The sequence below is a fragment of the Megalops cyprinoides genome, chromosome 19 (assembly GCF_013368585.1).
Source record: "Megalops cyprinoides isolate fMegCyp1 chromosome 19, fMegCyp1.pri, whole genome shotgun sequence".
Lineage (NCBI taxonomy): Eukaryota > Metazoa > Chordata > Actinopteri > Elopiformes > Megalopidae > Megalops > Megalops cyprinoides.
Window position 1 is genome coordinate 12,105,489 of NC_050601.1, and position 22,357 is coordinate 12,127,845.

The 22,357-nt window shown below is 43.7% G+C and overlaps 1 protein-coding gene across 3 annotated transcripts in view; it reads left to right on the top strand.

Moving 5' to 3' along the window:
- mybpc2a (myosin binding protein Ca) overlaps positions 1–9,334 on the top strand; it is a 50,389-nt gene extending 41,055 nt beyond the window's left edge. For all 3 annotated transcript variants that reach the window (XM_036552837.1, XM_036552836.1, XM_036552838.1), the window contains 19 exons: positions 285–409; positions 588–693; positions 900–1,060; positions 1,199–1,364; positions 1,748–1,854; positions 2,173–2,202; positions 2,340–2,482; positions 2,761–2,920; positions 3,410–3,514; positions 3,622–3,810; positions 3,949–4,083; positions 4,586–4,753; positions 4,950–5,038; positions 5,239–5,434; positions 6,184–6,323; positions 7,359–7,518; positions 7,635–7,771; positions 8,214–8,400; positions 9,263–9,334. In XM_036552837.1, the coding sequence (XP_036408730.1) occupies positions 285–409; positions 588–693; positions 900–1,060; positions 1,199–1,364; positions 1,748–1,854; positions 2,173–2,202; positions 2,340–2,482; positions 2,761–2,920; positions 3,410–3,514; positions 3,622–3,810; positions 3,949–4,083; positions 4,586–4,753; positions 4,950–5,038; positions 5,239–5,434; positions 6,184–6,323; positions 7,359–7,518; positions 7,635–7,771; positions 8,214–8,400; positions 9,263–9,300 (2,542 nt within the window). In that variant the 3' untranslated portion in view covers positions 9,301–9,334. The remainder of the gene's footprint in view (positions 1–284; positions 410–587; positions 694–899; positions 1,061–1,198; positions 1,365–1,747; positions 1,855–2,172; positions 2,203–2,339; positions 2,483–2,760; positions 2,921–3,409; positions 3,515–3,621; positions 3,811–3,948; positions 4,084–4,585; positions 4,754–4,949; positions 5,039–5,238; positions 5,435–6,183; positions 6,324–7,358; positions 7,519–7,634; positions 7,772–8,213; positions 8,401–9,262) is intronic.
- The last annotated feature ends 13,023 nt before the right edge of the window (positions 9,335–22,357 follow it).

Here is a 22,357-nt window from a genome sequence, read left to right on the forward strand (position 1 = left end):
ATTTTCAGGAACACTTTTTCCGAGGTCTCATACAATGTCTCACGCTGCATCCTTTTCGTACAATGTCCATTTACAGCTGTCTAAGCGGACACGATTATACGTGAGACTTGCGAAGCTTTGCTCTAGCCAAAGAAAGTTGCCTCTGTGAAAGGCATTGCTGTCTATAACTGGCAAGTGGGTCAAGTGTCTGTCATGGGCTCCTCCCCTCATGCTGATCTCCATCTCCCTCTGTCAGCATTCTCAGAGAGCATACTCGCCCTCCTCTCTCTCCTCCTCTCTGTCAGGTATGTGTTTGAGAGTGTGGGGAACAAGAGGACCCTCACCATCAACAAGTCCAGCCTGTCGGATGACGCAGCCTATGAGTGTGTGGTCGGAGAGGACAAAAGCTTCACCGAGGTCTTCGTCAAAGGTGATTCCTCGCACAAATGCACTTCTTCACATTACAATATTACATTAATATTACAATGCAGTTAGGCTAACAACAGACTCAGTGATAAATAATCATATAAAATGGTCAATTTACTATGTTAGCTTCCCCAATTGGGTACTAATAACCATCCCACCCACACTCTTCATTTTAACCTCAGAGCCCCCTGTCACCATCACTAAGCTCCTGGATGACGTCCATGTGTTGGTGGGAGAAAAGGTGGAGTTTGAGGTGGAGGTGTCAGAGGAGGGCGCCAATGTCATATGGTGAGACTACCCACATTTTCCTGTGACAATTTATTCTTATCACCTGTCTGTCAGAGTGGCTCCACCACTCTGCAAATGGGTATGGTCATGCGAATGAATATATTTCATCTGGAATTCTGACTATCTCTCTCTGTGTCTTTCTCTCTCTCTCTCTCTCTCATGCTCGCTCTCTCAGTCACATGTACTATCTCTCTTTCTTCACTCAGGATGAAGGATGGAGTAGAGCTGTCAAGAGATGGGAAGTACCGCTTCAAGAAGGATGGGAAGAAGCACTGGTTGATCATTAACGAGGCAACCAAGGAAGACATAGGAATGTACTATGTCTACACCAATGGGGGGGAGTCCAAAGCTGAACTGGAAGTGGAAGGTACCATTTCACTGTCAGGGGAATTCCCTTATTCTGTATGAATGTCTGCTCCCTTTGAGTGTGTTCCTCACACTGAGCTCTGTGTGCACTGCTAATAAACCCACCTTCTCTGTCTCATTCTCTCTCTCTCTCACTCAGACAAGGAACTGGAGGTGCTGCAGAGTATTGCAGACCTCACAGTGAAGGCACAGGAGCAGGCCGTGTTCAAGTGTGAGGTGTCTGATGATAAAGTGACAGGAAAGTGGTTAAAGGATGGAGTGGAGGTCAAAGCCAGTAACCGCATAAAAATGACACATGTTGGAAGGTAAACGTGAGTGGAAGAAGGGGCGGGAAGGTGATTATAGTTATTCTGTGTATTGTGGAAATGACCTCATTTGACCTTCAAGAGACCTCGAATAAGGTTCAGACAGTATTTACCATGGTCAGACTCCACTCATAAGCTGCAGTGCTTGGGAAATGCACATACATCATGAGATGTGCATTCTAAGAATGGGTCAATTGACAGGATAAATTATTGGAGCATGACAGTTCAAGAAAAGAGAGAAGCCTTAAACTGGAATAGATTATAATTTCCTACAAGTTCTTGGCCCCAGGGGTAACTTTAAAGCACCTGTATTGAGCACCTCCCATCCTGGGTAATGAGAGGTAGCCTGAACCCCATCCCTCCTCTCCTCTGCTTCCTCTCAGGATCCACAAGCTGACCATAGATGACGTGAAGCCAGAGGACGCAGGAGACTACACTTTCATCCCAGACGGATACGCCCTCACACTCTCTGCCAAGCTCAACTTCCTGGGTAATACACCGAAACACACTGCAGACTACCAATCTGAAGGATGAAGATAGATGTGGTCATACACAATTGGTTCATATAACAAATTTGGGCTTTCCTCTTGAGCGCCAGTTAGAGGTGAACGCCATGTTATTAAAGGCCTATGACTAAACGGATATGTTGTCACACTATCTATAGAATATGATTTGTGCAGAATATTATATCACAGCAAATAGAAGAATGATGTACTGTGTTTATAGCAGTGCATGAGAATTGTTAATACATTATTATGCACATTACAGTAGCTGAAGTGGATTTATGCTCTTTCTCTGTCTCTCCTAGAAATCAAGATTGACTATGTACCTCGCCAAGGTAGGTTTGTGCACAGTATAAAATAATGTACAATAACAATGAACCAATTGATATTTTCAACATATTGTTCTTTGCCTGTTTTTTCTCTGCCCCTCTTCACTGGTCATAAACTAATGTGTCTCCCTCTTTCCACTCAGACCCTCCCAAGATTCACCTGGACGCCAGCGGTGGCGTGGGTTCCCAAAACACCATCATCGTCGTCGCTGGCAACAAGCTCCGTCTGGATGTGGAGATCACTGGAGAGCCCGCCCCCACTGTCTGCTGGATGAAAGGAGACAATGTGAGACCAGCCTACCCTCTCCTTTAGCTGTTATGGGGGCTGAAGTCCTTCATAGACAATGCATTTGTTGTCTGTATATCTTAAGAGTCTGAACAATGATTTCTCATCAGAGATCTCGTTTCCATTGACAACAGGTTTTACTATCAATGCTGGATGATTGGCGCATCAAAGCATTTGTGTGGATTTTAATCATTTCTTTGTTCAGAACGTCTACAGATTTAAATTCTCTGAGCATTTGTGCCATCCAGTTACTGTAATCTCATTCTGTCTTCTCTCAGCCAATCACGGAGACAGAAGGGCGGGTGAGAGTGGAGAGCAGGAAGAACCTGAGCAGCTTTGTGATCGAGGGGGCGGAGAGGGACGATGAGGGGAAGTACACCATCACTGTCACAAACCCGGCTGGAGAGGACAAAGCCATGATCACCGTCAGGATTGTGGGTGCGTACCTGTCAGACCATCAGTTCACCTGTCCAGCACTCTGCTGTAGCTCTGCCACGAAATCCCTCTTCACCTCTCCCTCATTCCCTCTTAGTCAACTGTCAGACATGATCCTTCGCCTTCTGTATCTCCATGACTTGGCCCAGGAACAAGGCTGTAGAGACTGTCTACCCGGATGTTACTTGTGTCCTTTTTCTGTTTGCTCCTTTGTCACCCAGTGGGCCTATTGGTCAGTTCATCCAAATTGTTGTGTGAAAGTGAAAAAGTGCACATGTGTTGGGGACAATGAACATTGCAGTTAGATTGAATCCTGGCATTTGTCACTCATGAACATCATGAGTGACAAAGGATAGGGTAGGATAGGGTAGGATATATTGGATCACATCAGAGGTATGTGCTCTGGCTTTCTCAATGCGCTCCACATTGTCTACCTCCGCTGTCACTCTGATGCCATTTTCTGTCTTAACCACACTGTCTCTCCCTCCATAGATGTGCCTGACCCCCCCGAGGGAGTCAAGTGTGTCACAGTTGGAGAGGACTATGCCACTGTGACCTGGGAACCCCCCAAATTTGATGGGGGAGCTCCACTCAAAGGTACACCCCTATTTCCCTGTTTCTTTCCTCCCCGTGTGCCTAACAGTCGGCCAGTTTAAGTGTGTCTGTGGTCACATTCCCAGTCTAAGATGTGCTGTCATCCACAGGCTATTTGATGGAGAGGAGGAAGCAGGGGTCCTCCAGATGGACCAAGCTGAACTTTGACATCTACGAGTCGACAACCTACGAAGCCAAGAAGATGATCGAGGGGGTGCTGTACGAGATGAGGGTGTTCGCTGTCAATGGCATCGGCGTCTCCCAGCCCAGCGCCAACTCCAAGCCCTTCATGCCTATTGGTGCGTGGAGTCCGCTGTCCTCCTGCCCTCCTTCACGAACTCTTCTCCAAAACACAGGAGAGTGGCATTATTGCAGGCTGGTATGGTTGTTCTGCCTCTGCTTATCTCTCCGGCCCTCTCTCCTTTCCCCTTCCCCAGCCCCCACCAGCGAGCCCACTCGCCTCACTGTGGATGATGTCACAGACAGCACCTGTGTCTTGAAGTGGCGGCCCCCAGAGAAAATAGGAGCAGGGGGCATCGATGGCTACATCATTGAGTACTGCAAGGAGGGAGGTAAAGGAATTATGGGTAATGCATGGGATAGAATTACCTAAGAATTACTGGCATACTGACACATGATTTACACTCAAGCTGTTTAACTAACACCGCTGTTGAACTAGTCAAATGGCTGATTTGTTGGTTTCCTCACTTTCCTTGCTCAAGAAATTGGCAGATAATCTGCACATGATTCATTAAAACAAAGGACAGGACACAGCTCCATGGACTGTACATTTTCTTTATGTTACTCGTGAAATTTGTACATGCTTGTGTGGTTCTACTTCAGCAAGTGCCTAGTGCACTATGAATGCTTTCTTCTCTTTCTCTTTTCTGTTTCCTCAGTCTCCAAACGTTGTCTGTAGCCTGATCTCTCTTGGCACTCTCAACACTAACACAATTTCTCACTAACAGCTAACACCCCCAGTTCCTCTTCTCTCTCTTCCTCATACTTTGCCGGCCCACTTCTCCTTCCTGCTTCATCCCTCACTTTTCTCTCTCTCCCGCCCTTTTCTCACAGACACAGAGTGGGTGCAGGCCAATAAGGAGCCCGTGGAGAAGAACAGCTACGTGGTTAGGGGGCTGCCTACCGGGGAGAAGATGTGTTTCCGAGTGGTGGCCGTCAACATCGCCGGCCGCAGCGGGCCCGCCCTGATGAATCAGTCTGTCACCATCCGCGAGATCATGGGTGAGCAGAGCAGCACGGCCTCACCAGCTGTCCCTGTGTCAATGTGGAGGAGGCCTCTGCCCTCTGTAAACTCTCCCTCTCCTTCTTCCCGTCAGCCTCTGACACTACTCTCTCTCTCTGTCTGTGTCTGTCTCTCTCTCTCTCTCTCTCTCTCTCTCACTCTCTTCATTCTCTCCCATCTCACTTCCCATCTCAGAGCATCCCAAGATCCGTCTCCCACGTCAGCTGAGAACCAAGTACATCAAGAAAGTGGGCGAGAAAGTCAACCTGGTCATTCCCTTCCAGGTTTGTGTCTCTCTCCCTTTGGACAATGGATCTGCACTGTGTGACACCCCTCCCTTTGTGTCTTGACATGCCCATGCTTGCTTCATGCCCTGGGCTGTCCATTCACCGGACATTCAATACGTCCATTCAACACTTTGTCACAGTCTCTCTGTGAGGCCTGATGCACTGCAATGCAACCTCCCTCTTTCGCTGTCGCTCAGGGGAAGCCTCGCCCTGTTGTGAATTGGTACAAAGATGGACAGCTCCTCGACACCAAGAAAGTGGGGGTGCGCACCAGTGACATCGACACCATCCTCTTCATCCGCTCTGCTGAGAGAGAACACTCTGGGACGTACACGCTCTCCGTGCAGATTGAAAACATGGAGGACAAGGCCAACATTGACATCCAGATTGTGGGTCAGTATTTTCACGGTCATTTTCTGGCCTCCAAGGTGTATCTATCCAGAGAGTGAGAATAACTCTATTTATTAAAATGAGTCAAAGATCCTTACAGGTAGAGTTCAGTAAAACACAGCTCCAGTATATAAGTATGGGCAAATGCAGCTCCAGCAGGCCAAAAGGCACTATAATCTCTGAAGATTGTGAGAATTTCAGAGAGATCAGGGAGCAGAAATGTGCAGCAATTCATAGACTTGGAGGTGCAATTTTGTCTCTGAATGGTGTTATTGCCTCAGCACTAAGTCAAAGACTATGGGCCAAATAGTTTCATACCACTTCAGATTTCTCTTTTGTTGGGCAGAAAACACAAGCGACTAAAATCGGGCTGAGTTGTGAGTTGAATGAGTTGTGTGAAATTAAAATCATTTTGACATTGCAAAAGTAATCAATTTGAAATAATGGTGGGTGAACACTGATTAGAAGAGCAGCATCAATAGCTTGCAGACTGTGTGGGATGACCCATGAACTGGATTGTTCTGGTAGACAGGTTCCTGGTCTGTTACTGAGAACAGGAGCTGTGTCTTTGTTTGGAGAAGGTATTCTCTTGGATTAGTTCAATTGACAAGTCAGACAGTGATGAACTAGAGTGTTCTGGTATAATGTGTGCACAGCAATAGGTTATCAATGCCTGCTCCCCTCACGCTCTCTCTCCTTCTCAGATTAACACAGCCACACTCTCTCTCACAATTTGCCTTTCTATCCATTAGAGAAGCCAGGTCCTCCCCGGGAAGTGACCATCACTGATGTCTGGGGCTTCAATGCAGCACTTGAATGGAAGCCCCCTAAAGACAACGGTAATGCGGAAATCACGGGTTACACCATACAGAAGGCGGACAAGAAGACTAATGTGAGTTTTTGTGAGGACAATACTACAGTGCATACATGATGGACAGCTTTAGTACACAATCATATGCAGAGTGTGTGTATGACTGACTGATGGATAAAAAAAAAATTGTATGAATAGATAGTAATAGTGGAACACTGTTTAGTGCACTTGTATAAAGCAGTGGTGATATTGCGAAGACCAGAGTGATATTCCAGGAAAGAGTGACAAGGACTGAGAATACGGAAACACCCGTCTGCAGAAAGGCCTGCCAGTTAGGAAACTGTGGTTGGATTTGTGTTTGTGGGTACAATGGGATTCCATGTGTGGGCCACAAGAACCATACGGCACAGCTTCCTGATAACACCAGACTAACTCTAGGGGTTGATTTTACCTTTTATGGCAGACTCAAATGCTCTTATGACCTCTGCTGCCTAAGGCATTTTGATTGTACAAGGTTGCAGTGTGTTAACCCTGCCCATTGAGAACCATCAAAAGCATGTCATGACTAGTGTACCTGCCTGGCAGTGGCTGGAGGCAGGGGCTGCGGGTGTCAAGGTCCGCTAGACATGACCATTAAACTGGTGTGAGGAGGCAGGGAGCAAGGGGTGAGTGAAAGCCTGAGGAATCTAACACAGTGCAGAGTGATGCAATATGTGTAAGATTTAAGGTCAAGCCTCGCAATCCATTGGCTGATTATTCGCCAGGGGTGATTAATCTTTGACTTTTATGAAAAGATACAGATCTCCTGACTGAAAAAGAAACAAGTCATCATGACTTAATCCTTTGAAATAATCTCTCATGGACAGAATACTAATGTTGCCAGTGGAGTGTATCTTATAGATTGCACTAAGAAGCGAGCAGTGTGTGGAAAGGACTCAGTAGTCTGATTAATCAAATACAACGAACTTCTATGTAGTGTACAGTATACTGCTTGGCAGTACGGCAAAGGAAAGGGAAACAGTATTGGTAGGTTTAATATAAAGGGCCAAACCTATGTTTTGCTCAGGTCATGCCTGTTCCCTGTTTCAATGGTGCATGTTCACCCTCTACCTACAGGAGTGGTTCACCGTCTATGAACACAACAGACGGCCAAGCTGCACCGTGTCTGACCTGGTCATGGGGAATGAGTATACGTTCCGCGTCTTCAGCGAGAACATCTGTGGGATGAGCGATGAAGTCGGAATAAGCAAGAACACTGCTCACATAGCCAAGACAGGTGCTCATTTCACTTTACCTTCATGCCTTAAGTTTGTTTAACACTTTTTCTGTTTACTGTAGTGACAACAGACTGATGTATTTTACCCCCCTCACCCCTGATGCCTCTTCTCTCAGGTCTGGTGCATAAAATTACACCCTATAAAGAAAAGGACATGTGCAGTTCCCCCAAGTTTACACAGCCCCTAGTCGACAGGACTGTGATTGCAGGTTACACCACTGCCATCAGCTGCTCTGTGCGTGGCTTCCCCAAGGTGGGTTCTTGTGTGTGTCTGTATGTGTGTGTGCGTGTATGTCCATCTTTTTCTATGACGTTTCTCTAATCAGCCTCCATCTGGAAGAATGTAGTGGTTAGATTGAACCTTAAGTTTTTACCTGATGGTAGCATGTTTCAGTCCTAGATGGGTCATTGCAGTTGTACCTGTAAGCATAATGTTTAACTCGAATTGCTTCTGTATTCATATTCAATTGTAGTTCTGGTTAATGTATGAAATGTAAACTGCAAGTCTTCCCACAATAAGTGTGTCCACAAAGCCAAAAATCAATGTGAAAGATGTCCTTACAAATAATGTAAAAATACCCTTCTCTGATACCTAATCCTTTTCACATGCTAACATTGGGAAGTTTCAGTCAGTCTTCCCCTGTTGTAGTGGTTCTTACTCTTTGTCTCTGTCTGTCACCTTATCCCTCTCTCAGCCCAAGATCATCTGGATGAAGAATAAAATGATCATTGGGGAGGACCCCAAGTTCCTTATGCAGAACAACCAGGGGGTGCTGACCCTCAACATCCGCAAGCCCAGCCTGTTCGACGGAGGAAAGTACACCTGCAAGGCCGTCAATGACCTGGGGGAGGACGAGGTGGAGTGCAAACTGGAAGTCCGAGGTATGGGGGAATGAAGGCGCAGAAAAATGTGGCAATGTATACAGGCACAATAGTATGTGCCAAATTGAAGTGAGTTAAGCCATGGAAGGCACGTTTGTCCTAGGGAAAATACAGAGTCCAGAAAACTTTTTTTTTTCAATTCTACCTTGTGTCTCCAGTGGGTAGCAAAGTTTTGTCCATAAATTGCTGCTGCTTTATGCCAACAACAACAGCAACAACAGCAACCAAAACTTTTACATTCTGTGATGTATTTCCATGATTTGAACATTTTTGATGTGGTTTCTCCAGCACTGATGGAAGAGGATCCACACTGATAAAATGTGCCTGTGTGAACATTTGACCTCATTTTAGCCTTGATTCATTGATTCATAGGCTTGTGGATCCTCTCCTTGTACTTCTATCTGTCTGTCTATATGAACAGGAGTATTTATTTCAGATAGAGTTGTTTTACTTGGCAAACTAAATACTATAAGTGAAAGCATGTGCTATCAGTAAAAAAAGGAACAACAAATGCATGTGATAGGATTTTTTTCCTGCCATCATGAGCTACCATAGCAGAGCACAATAATACTCATTCATTTACAGGTTAGTTATAGGCCGTTGTACTGTTGGTTTCACCAGGATAGTTTGAATCTAAAGTTGTTCCACAGTCAGTGCTGCCCGAGCAGTAAGCGAAACTCTTTCAGCTGAAATGCGACAGAGCCGCATTAGAACGGCTCACACGAATGTGGCAGGTCAGTGGACACCAGGCATTTGTCATGACCAGGCATGATGAAGCACGGGTTGGAGGCCATGCTGAACAATCACACAATGGAGTTCTTTCTCTTTTCACACCAGTGCCCCATCTTTCTTTCTTTTCCAGTCCTCCCAATAGGAGAGAAAGAGGAAGGAAAGAAGTAAGAGTGATGAGCCTGGCCCAATGCAAGCAAAGCAAAAAAAAAAAGAAAGAAAAGAAAATCTAAATATTGTGTGGTTTGGTAAAAAAAAAAGAAATAGAATAAAATGTTACTGAGGTCTTAATCTGTCTTCTTTAGTCTTTTTTAATGTGTTTTCCACTAAGTTCCTATATTGTCTCAGCAATCTGAGGAGTGAAGGGCAATACTGGTTCCCTCTTTCTCACATTTAGTCATTCTGTGTGCTGTTGTTTCTATTACCCCATGCTTCACTATCCTTTCTAGCTTCACATTTTAGCAAATGAAACACATTAAGACATACGGTGCTCATAGCTCTTCGGTGCCGCTGACACAAGAAAGCGAATGCATATTCAAATACATGGTGTCATTAACAGTGCAGTATTTTTATGTTTGGATTAACTGATGTCAGGATGGTCAGAATGGTTCAAGCTGTAACTACATTAAGCAAAAAATAATTAAATCAGATAATGTTTCTGCTAATGTTAAAACTTTCAACTTTTTGTAAATTCAGACTGAAAAATGCATGTTGGCTTATTATTGCATTATATATTTTGACAAGAACAGATCTCCACATGATGAGATCAGTTCTTGTCATGATATATAATACAGCTTAGATATCTCTGGCCCACAGAAGTTATTGACATAAAAATCCGTGCAGATTTGCATGTGTGAGAAAATGAAATAATCTAATTCAGAAGCAACAAAAATAAAAACAATATGTACGAACCAGACTTCTCCCAGCTGAATAATACTTAGCTGTCATGGGAATTTATAATGATACAAACGCAATACATTTTACATTGAATATCTTTAACTTTCCTTTGTAGTGGCTTCAAATACATACAGTAAACAAGTTAGAAACAGAACAGGAAGAAATGTTCCTGTAACTACAGCTTCGGCAGACTCAGATATACATCCAGGTATTGTATAACATCAATGCTATTACTTAAAGTACATTTCAAGCATGGGGTTACTTTTAAAAACAATGCAGTTTATTAGCAGTGTAATAGTCTAACATATACCTCATACCCAACACTGTGTTACAGTCCTTTTGCAATGACATCACACATGACCCCATTAAAGCCTTTCACATTTGTAATACTGGCACTGTACTTCTGTAAGTACAGTAATTATAGTCATTCATGTGGACCCAGTGAATGCAGTGAGAGGTTAGAGAGTGATGACAGATGGGGGGGGGGGGGTTAGTGAGGAGTACAAGCTCATCCTGCACAATACCGTACTTAAACCAACAGTCTTAGTTGTGTTATCATCACTGCTCCTTAGTATCAGCAGACACCATCATCATTGTCATCATCATCATCATCATTATCACTGGTAATATCATCACCGATGAGCTCACCATGGCATAGATGCAGAGCTTGTGTGCCATCTCTCCATGCGTAGTGATGGGGAGGTGCCTCAGGACGGCCTTCTGAAACACCCCAGCCCTTAGCGCACTCTGCATTGACCCAGCAGTAAATATTCAGAATCAAATCCAGTCGTGGCCACGCAGGCTGATGTCTGTGGCCTGCCTGAAAACGCAACTCTTACTGTCGCACTGTTGAGAGGGAGTTCTAATATTAACTGAATAAATAAGGTTATTTTGGTTCTGGAGCTGGTAGGATGGTTTAAGATGAAACCCCACCTAAATGAGGGGAGGCACTGTAATCCCCTTCCGAATAAGGGCCTCGGCAGAGCACATAAATAAATAAGAGTGATAGAACACTGAGAGGGTTGCTAATTACGTCCCAGACTAGCCCATACCTTCACAAGTGGGCCCACGGTATCACAGGCTCATTAGCATAACACACTTGAGACTTATTAACACACCCATCAACACTGCCCTAATTAATTCTCCCTGCATCGTTACCGAGCAAACAAATTAACGCTAATTCACATACCCTCAAAATAAACACAATCTCGGTAGAATATTATGCATCAGTTTCTGCACAAATTAAACCTTAACTGGCACATTCCAGTTTGAGCCAGTCTCCATTATGGTGGAGAATTGGCACAACTGAGGTATATTATACTCTAATAAACAGTCAACATGCCATGTGGAATCACAGAAATAACATCCCATCAAAGTGGGTATGAGACATGATTGACAAGAAAGGCTTAATAAGCCATGCTATGGACGGATGACTGATTCAGATGTTTTTTTGATGGACATTAGAATCTATGGTCGCATTTCAGATGATTGACTTTTTGACTGAGGAACACTATGGTCACATTTATGGTCAGGGACTGCACACAGACACTGACAGAGCAGAGCACGGTTTTGCTGAAATTAGACTGCAGGTCCTCTGCGCTTCCACAAGGGGCAGGAAGAGCTTCCCTGCCTCGGAATATGGAACAGGCCTCTCACAAACTCAATCACTGATGTAATGTGATACATGGTAATCCTGTTAATTACGGCTCTTCATTTTAATTTTAGCTCTAATTTAATCTCTTGTTTAATTTTCATCTGTGAAACAGAGAATTTAGGGAAGACGTTGGAGGCTGACAGAAATAAATAAGCCTGCACCTTTAGTTTAATAATTTCTGCTTTAAAATGTGGACTGCGAATGTTAGCAAGATACAGCAGGAGATCTTGTCTTGAATACAGGAATAGATTGAGATGGCATGGATACAAAAGGCATTCTTAGAATTTTTATGTCACAGTTCTATAGATTTCACCACCCAGATTGTGCCATCTTTGCTAAGATCTTGCGCTATCGAAAAGCAATATGCTGATACTTGTGCATTTCACAAGCTGAAAATGCTACACCCCCCATTCAATTTACTTTGACTCAAAATAATAAATCCATTATTGCATCCCATCTTTACAAGCATCTTTATCATACGTCTTATCTTTAACAAAATAACATGAATTTACAAAGAACCTGCAAATGATGTCCTTGAACTCATGTTCCAATTTTAATAAGTGTTTCTGAAAACACACTAAAGGATAGTAATTCAGTAATAATGAAAATAATGTCTATGATAAATAATAAATGTCTACATCAACAGAATGATAATGAAGACTATTTTGTACTGCTGGTTTCCCCTATCGCCCATTCTATTCTTGTACAGCTGTATCCCTGGCCTCACTCAAAAATAAAGAAATGATTTGTAATGTGATCAGCAATATGGTTACTCCAAAAAACACCTCTAAATATTCCAGACAAAGAGCTCCTGAGAGTATCCTATGCATGTTCACCACCGCTGCACAAGTAATCTCCCACATCGCACCTTTATGTGCAGAAAAGTCTGTTGCTACGCAATCAACTTAATTGTACCTGGTGGGATGTCACACAGAAATCTTTTCAGAATGTTTCAATCAGGACCCAACTTGAATTTTTTTTTTTTTTTATGACTTCACTTACTAAACTGACTAAGATCTTCACATGGCATTGTTTCCTGATTCATCAACAATCATACTATTACAATGATATTTTTTTAAAATTTAGAGGGTGTTTGACAGTGAAGTTTCATTAAATACAATTGCGCATGGATAGCTGGAGGTTGATAAAGTCCAAATAATAATTTTAAGGTGGAATTTCATAATCATTCTGCATTGTGTATCTTGATATTTTCACTATAGCAAAGATAAATATATAATGAACAGTATGGAGTTATTGGAAATAACTATTCACAGTCATAGAAGAATATTGCCAGAGGGCAGGAATGTTTGACTGCATCCTCTCAAAAGGAGATGGTATATCTGTAAGCCATCTGTTGCACTGTGTGTACACAGTTACCATCTGTACTGTATATACCAACTGTACATTATCAGTTGCATTTTCATTGCCATTGACTTGCATGCAGGTCATGAACTCTCAGCTTTGTGCATTCACATCCCTGTTGTTTTGTCCTTTTCGCTTGACGTCAATGCGGTCCGCCGGCGTCCCAGGTGAGGCGCCTGGATTTTGCACCCCTCAGGTAACGCTCGCAGCAATGTTTTAGCGGGCTTAGCGTACAGCCGCGCATTTCCGTCTCGAAGAGCTCCACAGCTAAATCCGCGCACGGGGGCCAGCTGGGAGGTCGGATTCCTCCCAGGTGACTCACGTCTCCTTCATGAGCGGTTACGCCATCGCACATTTCCTGCGGGGTGAGAATGAGAGCCCGCTCGTGCTGCTTCCCCCTCTTGATGCGCGTCTGCGCTCGGCGCCTGAGTGTGCGGCTTCTGTGAGCCGGGCCGTCCTCGCTTCCGTTCCTTCTCCGGCAGCGATGGCCGGGCTCGCAGCACCCTGCAGTCCCTCTGGAGCCCTCCCACCGCTCGATTTGTGTTCCTGTGTTGGTCTCAGGGCCCCTCGGCGACTGGCCCACTCTCACTGCTCTGTTCCCACCCACTGGTGAAACGGCCACAGTGCTTTGATTCACTGCGTCACCGCTTGTGTTATAACTAACCTTCTTGTCCTGATGAAGGCCCACACACGCCTTTAACATTGAGCTATTGTCACTGAGTGCCTGTCATCCTACATTCACGGTCACAGCCACAATGCTGCTTTTGATGTGCATGATGTTTCACCTCCAATACTACTGTCACGTAAAATAAATTAATATTGTATGTAAAATATATATTAATTTATATACAGTGTACACTACATAAGATGATGAGCGTATGTGCTGAATACATTAAAGGTATAATGTAATTCACGTCTTTCATCTTGCAGTGAATGCTGTGTTGGAGGCATTGGTTTTGAGGAGTTAGGCATCTGGTAGTGAAGCGCAGTGAGTTTAGCCCACAAGGCCTAGGTGCCTGGCGGAGGGGTCGCTTTCTGATTGGGGACCCCCTGCAGCACAATAGGGCCAGAACTGAAGTGGTCTGCAGATGCCTGCAGGGAGCCTCACTCTCCTCGGAGCTTCACCCCACCAGCTCCAAACCGGGGGCTATGCCTGTTTTCTTCAGTCATGTTTTACAACTTTTCTTTTGTTCCAGTTGTTTTGTCATTCCATCATTTCACTTTGATTGTGTTTGCCACTGTTGTTATTTCTTATCATTCTAATTACATCCTATCATTTAAGCGGCATTTAATTTGGAGAGATGCAGTCTTCATTATATTATCAATGTTATACCATTTTATCAGTTATTCTAATCAGGTTTTGCTTCTTTTGTCTGCAAAACGTTTCACCAAATTTATTTTATACCCTGTTTGTTCAGTTTCAGCCAGGTTTATTTTTTTACTCTCCCACGGCCTTTTCGTTGCAGGTGCATGCGTGCGCAATGTGTTCTGACCAAACACTCTCCACAGGCAGAGTGAGAGGCAGTGTATTTGGACTCGACCTTCCTGCCTTCATACTGGGCACACTCACCTTCAGTGTCTCACAGCAAAGTGCTTCATCGGCACAGCCGTGGACGCTCCGGCCTGGGGGTTGCATCATTATCGCCTGTCTGTGGCTCATCAAGTACTGAGAGGGAGTGACAGGGAGTGACAATACCAATAACAGCAGCGGCAGCATCCCCCTCCTTCTCCTCCTCCACCTCCTCCCCCTCACCTCCTCCTGGAGCCTGGGGACAGAGGGCAGCAGCAAGGGGTGCAAGACAGCTCCTGTTGTGCATCGAATGGGTAAGATGCTGGCAGCCGGGAGCTGTGGTCAGAGAACCGTGCTCAGAACCAGACGCTTGCAGATCTGAGTCCTGGTTTGGATGCTGCTCTTGTACAATTAAGCATATGCAATTCTCAAAATGTTGGGAGCAGCTCAGCTACGTAAGTTACCCAGGATAACAGCTACACTAAGCAAATAATAATGGAAAAAAAAAAGGTTATAAAAAAGCAGAGACAGAGATATGCGCAATGAGGATGGACATACTGTACTGTAATGTCGAGTAAAGGAACGTGAGAGAGAGAGAGAGAGACAAAGCGTCAGCAACAGTGGGAAGGAGAAAATTATAATTACAGTGGTAATTATACATTATTTCAGAGGATGAGAATAGAGAGGGCAGGAACAGTAAGGAGAATCAGAGCTGTGTAATTACAGTACAGACACCTTGTGGGACACAGAAGAAGGAAACATAATCGTCACTTCATACAGCAAATCTAACATACTAAATTCCAGACACACACACCCTTACATACACATTTTATTATAGAACAAACATTATGTTTCAGATCTACATCACTAAACCGGTCAGAGGGGTTATGATTTGACTTATGAATATCTAATTTATAGTAGTTTTTTGCCATACTTAAAATATCAAATATGGTTCATAGAAAGTTCAACAGAGAGCTGTGTAGATAGTTTCCAATGTCTTCAGGTTTCAAAAGCCTAATAATATATGTGCTTTCAACTCCTGAATCTCTTGCTTCCTGTCCTCTTTACTGTAATTTTGTCCCAGTGTGAGTCCTCATTTTCATAATCTGACCCATTCCTGTATAAGTAGTCCTGTTCTAGAGCTTGATCACCAAATATACAGTATGCAAATATATGTTGGTATAACAGTAGTGTGAATAATAACTCACCAAGTGACCTTCAATCCCCTTGTTTAGACATTTCAGAATATATTTCTAAGAAAGTATGATATGTGTACCATTTGATCATTACCACAAGTATTCGGAAGCATATTCGTGGTGTTACTAGTTTATCCTGTTAAAATTATCCAGAAATGGTTCACTTTACTTTTTAGTGGATTCTTTATTAACCTTGCTGATAATTATGGGGAAAATAAAAAATATTATCCTTTTAGAACCTTTGGACATCCAAATCTTGTTTGAAAGCAGGTATACTCATCTCTCAACAAGGCTAGGTGGTACCCACATGCTATACATGGAAAAGGAGGAAGTGTTGCTATCACAAGTAATTGAGCCTTAACACGTTATTAGTATTTTACTGAAAATAACATTTACTGCAGTATAACAGCATCAGCTTTCACTATAAAATCTTCTTTTCCTTTTTGGTTTTTGTTGAAAGACTTAATGCTTGGGGAGACAGATAGTTTGCCATGTAATTTATCAGTTCAATTAGATTTCAGTTACTGGAATGTGTTGCCTCTTGTAATTATATTTCTCATTGATCACCATTACTCTGTACAGTAAGTGCACAAGTTTATATGCATTTATATTTTAGTACGTGAGGTGAGGTCTCTGTTGTGTGGCATCTATCTTTTCCACCAGAATGCTCACCACATATCAGCTGAGGTGAAGAGGTACAGAAATGGCCACTTAAACTAGGGGATAGCTGGATAGTAAGATTGAGACAGCCAGTCAGGAAATCTGAAGAGGACACCAGGGAATCCCATAGATTTTGCCATAAATGTCATGGGATTACAGTGAGTTTGAACCTCAGGTTACTGTTGTCAGCTTCCAGACAGTGTCTTCCACAGCACCGTATTTCCATCATTTCCATCATGCTGCTTGGTCCAGTAAATAGACCACCTCCTACTGGCCCACCAGTACCATTTCCCACCACAATCTGGTTTTCTCAGAAGGTCCAAATACTAAGTAAGCCAGCCCCACTTACCTTCAGGCAGGAGAAGACTACAGGGTAGTATGGCTGCTTGCTTAACCACAGAAAGGGTGGATAACGTTGATTGTTGATTGATTTAACGTCAGTTCTGTCAATGTGTTCTAAACTTTAAATCCTATTCAGGCGTTTTCCCCAATTGCAACAAACATCCCCGTTGTGCAAATTTCAGTTTTACCACAGCATAGAGCTGTAAACCTGGTATAAGCCTCTACAGGCAGAGCACATTATCTGCTCTGACTGTGGATAAATCCTGTTTTGAGGATTTTAGTCATGCTTCTATCACTTTCCTCTCTCTAAACTGTCATCTTCTTTCTCCTTTACCTCTCCCACCCTCCGCTCCAGTTCTTTCTCATCTCAGCTGTAGTTCCTCCGCTGAATGTGTGAGGGCGCCGTTTCTCGGAGCATTTTCTTACTGACACGTCATATTTAGGGCATTTTGTTGAATAACTTCCTTATCAGGGCTATCAGGACCCTGAATACCAGACAGACAACGGTGATAAGATCCTATGGAAACAGTCTCACCTAACAGAGAGAAAGATAAGAGTCACACAGAGGGAGGGTTTTAATAAACAGGAGTCGGGGAGGTTCTAAATTCAGTATGCTCTACACTGAGAAGGATTAGGATGGACAGAGATACTGACAGAGAGATGAAAGTTCACACACACATGCACACTGACTGGCTGGACGCTACAGTACCCTAGCGCCGCACCAATAGTGAAGGAGGGAGGGAGAGAGAGGGAGCGGGGATGAATGCAGCAGTTTTGAAAGATCGTTTGGCTCAGTTCAAATAGTTGCCATGGTTTCAAGATGTTTCCATGGAAACGCAAGCTGCCAATAAAATAAATTTGAAGGGATTCTATGCAGGAAGACAGACAGGGAGCAAGAGAGAGGCAGAGGGGTACTTACAGACACACCGACCGACTGAACATTACTGAACATTAACACTGCGCTGGGGGGTGGGGGGGGGGGGGGGCGGTTTGCGATATGACAGAAAGAGACAAACATACCACAGAAAGGGAGGAGAGTGAGAGAGGGCTGGCTATTTTAGGCTGCAGGTTGTCATGGAAACAGCAGCCTCACTCCAGAATGAAGAAGTAGAAAACACATGGAGTGATAAACAGACAGAAGGACATTGACAGAAGCATAGATAAACACATCCAGTCTGAATTACTTGTGTGTAATTCCTCAATGATTACAATTTCCAAAAGCATCCTTCTAAATTTCTTCAGCCTGAGCGCTAATGTCTTTGCTGGTGTGACTGTTCTGACTCTCCCTCAATACAGAGCGAGGGAAAGTAAGCTGCAATGTCCATTTAGTTAGTCAGTGAGTCTGTCTGTGTTTACCCCTTTACCCCACCCCCCTCTTTCTGTCTCTCTCTCTCCCTCTCTCTCTCTCTCTCTGAAGGACAGAGGTATTCCCACATTTCTCAGTCGCCATGGTAACGCTGCAGCAAGAAAGAGAGGCCGCAAGTGAAAGGGGGAGGGGAGACGGGGCAAGGGATGTGTGAACAATGCTAATGCTACTTCACTGATCATCGATTGTATATTTATTCCCCCCTTTTCCTTAGCGTCCCTTTTCCCTGTGCCTGTCTCAGCACCCATCCATTCAGACTTTATATTACTATCACAGGATATGACATTAGAGCATGCACAGACACGGATGCAGACAAACATCACCCAAAACTGTCATAAAGAAGATGACAGCAAGATGGTTTTCATTTGATTAAACGATGGGAACTATCACAAACTGAAACACACTACACACATTCAAAAAAATAAGGACTAGGGTCCTCATTCTGTCCTCCCAGGGATGGACAGACAGACAGTCCCCTGGATCTTTCCATCTGAGGCCCTTTTGAGAACTGGGGGCTCAACCTCCAGCACCGATACCAACTGTTTAATTATTATTATGTGACATTATTATTACATCAGATGCTCTTACACAGTACAGACTAGCTTACATTTTGCACACCCTCCTTTTTATACAGCTGGACATTCGCCGAAATAATTGCGGTTCGAGTAACTGGATACAAGGATACAGCAGCAGTGCTGTAGGATACAGAGCTCAAGGATACAGCAGCGGTGCCAGAGAAACAGACCAGCAGCCTTTAGGTGACAGGCCTGGCTTCTTACCTCTGTACCACACTGCTGAATGTATACTGCATGCTTGGCGTCCCGGTGACAGACATCCCATCTGCAACAATTTCTCAGCAGTCGATCAAGTAACCCCAGCGCTGTTCCTCCGGTGACAGACAGCGCTGTACGAATGAATATTAAAAAAAAAGTTTTCCAGCCAATATTACAGAGTGAAAACTGAAGGGCACGTTATTGGATTCAAAACACTCGATCCACCCTGCTCAATAGCACTCTCCTGCTCTTGCTGGCCACAGTGGTATGAAGAAGCACAAATATTTTTAGATGTAAAAGAGAGTAATCCTTCACCTTTGCAATGGCTTTCTTTCTGTTCACTCTGTTAATAGGTATTTATGGTATTTACAGTAAGTTCCTAAATGTAACACATGGTGTTTGTGTAGATTGCTGGTTATGCTGCTCCCTGGTTGTATTGCTAAATATGTGCAGTATGTTATTATATAATCTAGAATATAAAAAGTAGTATTATGTGCCTGATTATTTGGAATACTTGACAACATATATCCCTTCACCTTGTGGAGAGCCGTATACACAGGAATTCACAAGAGCCAAAGCCACAAAACATAAATTCTGCAATCCATTGGCTGTGTAGTCAAGACCCCTTCTGATGCAGGGAAGAAAAAAATGGTCCGTCCTTTTTAGAAAATGGCTGTTTTTTATTATTCTAAAGCACTGTTTTATTTGGCTGGATTCTTTGATGTTGCATAGACAGGTGCAATATCCCATACAGGTGAATATAAAAAAGGAAATTGCACGTGATTACATCACTCACAAATTGCCAACCTCTTAGAAGTCAGCGGCACAGAGCTGTGATACGGTTAGTAAGCACACCTCTGGTTGTGTAAGGAAAATGCTGTTAACCATGCAGCATTTTAAATGATGCTAGCTGAGAGCTTACAAAGTTACTTTCAAATACCATAGTACTGTATTTTGGGTGGCCGTATGGGATATTCCTGGTGGTGAGGGAACTTAACCTGTAACCAGAGGGCAAGGCTGAGCAAGGTACTGAATTGCTGCAAAAAATGTTCATTTGTATCAACGGGTGATGCAGAAATGTAGATGTTTGCTAAGCATATAAATAATGTACTGCATGTCTTCGTGAACAACATGAAGTAATAAACTGCATAAAGACACCACTTTAACATGATCACAGCCATGGGGCTGCATCTCGTTTAAGTGAACTCGGAACATTAATATCCTCCGGCTTACAAATGACACACACAAACTTGAGTGAAAATCTTGTAGACTATTCTGTAAATGCGGTGGTTTAATATCTCATATGCCTCATATATCTCATCTCCCATATTTGTGAGCGTGCATGTGTGGAATCGGTGCATCCTGTCTACGGGCCTGGGTGTGTTTTTCTGTGCATGTTCAATTGAGTCACTGAACGCTTTTTATATACATTATGTCTGCAAATGCAGCAGTTTTTTTTTTTTTTAGATGGATGTGTCATCTGCGCGTTTGCGTGTGCACGCAAGTCTGCTCGTCTATTTTGTGTCGGTGTAGGTGTCTTGTGTTCCGTGTGTCATTCCTCCCCCCCCCTCTCTCTCTCTCTCTCTCTCTCTCACTCTCTCTCTCTCTCCCTCCCTCTCTCTCTCTCTCTCTCTCTCTCACTCTCTTTTGCCCCCTATTTTTCAATCAATAACTCATCTCTTGATGTCGATTCCCCTCTTCCCCCACAGGAAAACAAACGTCCTTCTTCGGGACAAACAAAAAGCAAGGAAGAGAGAGTGGGGGGGGGGGGGGGGGGGGGGGGGACACACACAGACAAGCAGACCGATTTACGAAAAAGACACAATGATATACCACAACAGCCCTGATGAAGTCACACCAGGAGAGGGAAAGAGAAGGTGTGAGTGAGAAGGGGAGACAGAGATGAGTGCAGGGGGCCTGATTGTGCTGTGGTAGGATGGCTGATGAAGGCCCATCTTCAAGGTTACTCGTTACAACTGTACTGCCGCAGGCTGAGTGAAGGAGGCTGACATGGACATTTTTACATGTGATCCTGGACTTAAACAGGCAGAGCATCCAGATCAATCACCTACTGTGCAGGCAGGACACTCACCCCAGACAAGAGGAGAAATGCAGAGACCAGTGGAGCAGCAGGTGTGAGACCCAATAGCAGAGTGTTAGAAAGCACTCCAGTTCCAAACCACAGTACAGATTGACCTTTTTCACCGAGAAAGTAAAACCCCTTGATTCTTCTGTTTCCCAGTCTCTGACCCCACCTTCCTTCTCTATTCATCTTCCTTCCATCTCTACCTCTTCCTCCTGCCAGTGTAGACTTTTCTGACTTTCATTTTTCCATTCACTTTTTTTCACTTTTCCATTCTTCCAGGGGACCACAAGCTGATTATTGATTTGCACCCAACACTAATCAGTAATATTCGGTTTAATTCTGCCTAGCCACCAGATATAATATTATAAGGCAATGTGCAGAACAGTGGCAAAATCTCTGGCTTTTAGCCTGGATGGCTGTAGGTTTGAACTCTAGGTGTTTCACTTAGGTTAAAAAAAATACAGCTGTGTTGTGTTGTGTAAGATGCCCTGAATCAGATCATCTGCCATCAAAATAAAACTTATTTTGAGCAAAATATTTTAACTTACCACTTCTGTGCCAGATTTAATGCGACACACAAGAGTCCCAACCATACACACACAAACGCACGCACACACACATACACACACGGACACCCACACGCACACACGCACACACGCACACACACACATACACAAAACCCTTAGGTAAGTCAATAATAATGACCCCAAGGTAAGGCAATTGCACTCACATGCTAATGCAACCCTGTGGCAAACCCTCACCCTGCTTGAGAGAACAGATTTTTCCCCAAGCGGAACGCAGTGGTGAGCAATGCACCCTGAAGATGCTAAAGTCAGAGGCGGAGGTGAACACTTGAGGTCAAGCCATCCCAGAATGCCCTGCAGCCAGTCAGCCCAGTTGGAGGGCATTATGTCAGCTCCTAGCATTCTTAAATACTGACTGACATTGCAACACACTAATCTGTTGGCTTCTCCAAAGACGCCAGTGCTCATGTTTGCATACGCATGCACGCATACACATACAGTCGCTCTCAATAAACAGAAACTGACATTGTACTGTAATGAAATGTAACAGTTCCCAAACATGAACAAAAAGCTAAAATGACCAACATTTCAGTCGTTTTGTAAAAAACAACAATATCAATCTTTTATTCCAGAAATTGCTCAGTATGGCACATTAACAGAGATTGGATGGTCAGAAAAAGGTTTGGCACAGACCTTTTAACCATAACATATCTGTACCCTCCCACCCTTAGATATATCACTTTTCCATTGAGAAACCACACTGATGGTTATGAATCATACAAAACAATCGCATTAATAACTATTCTCAAGATTCTGTTCAGAAGAATAACTTAAAAAAAAAAACAAAAGGAACAGATG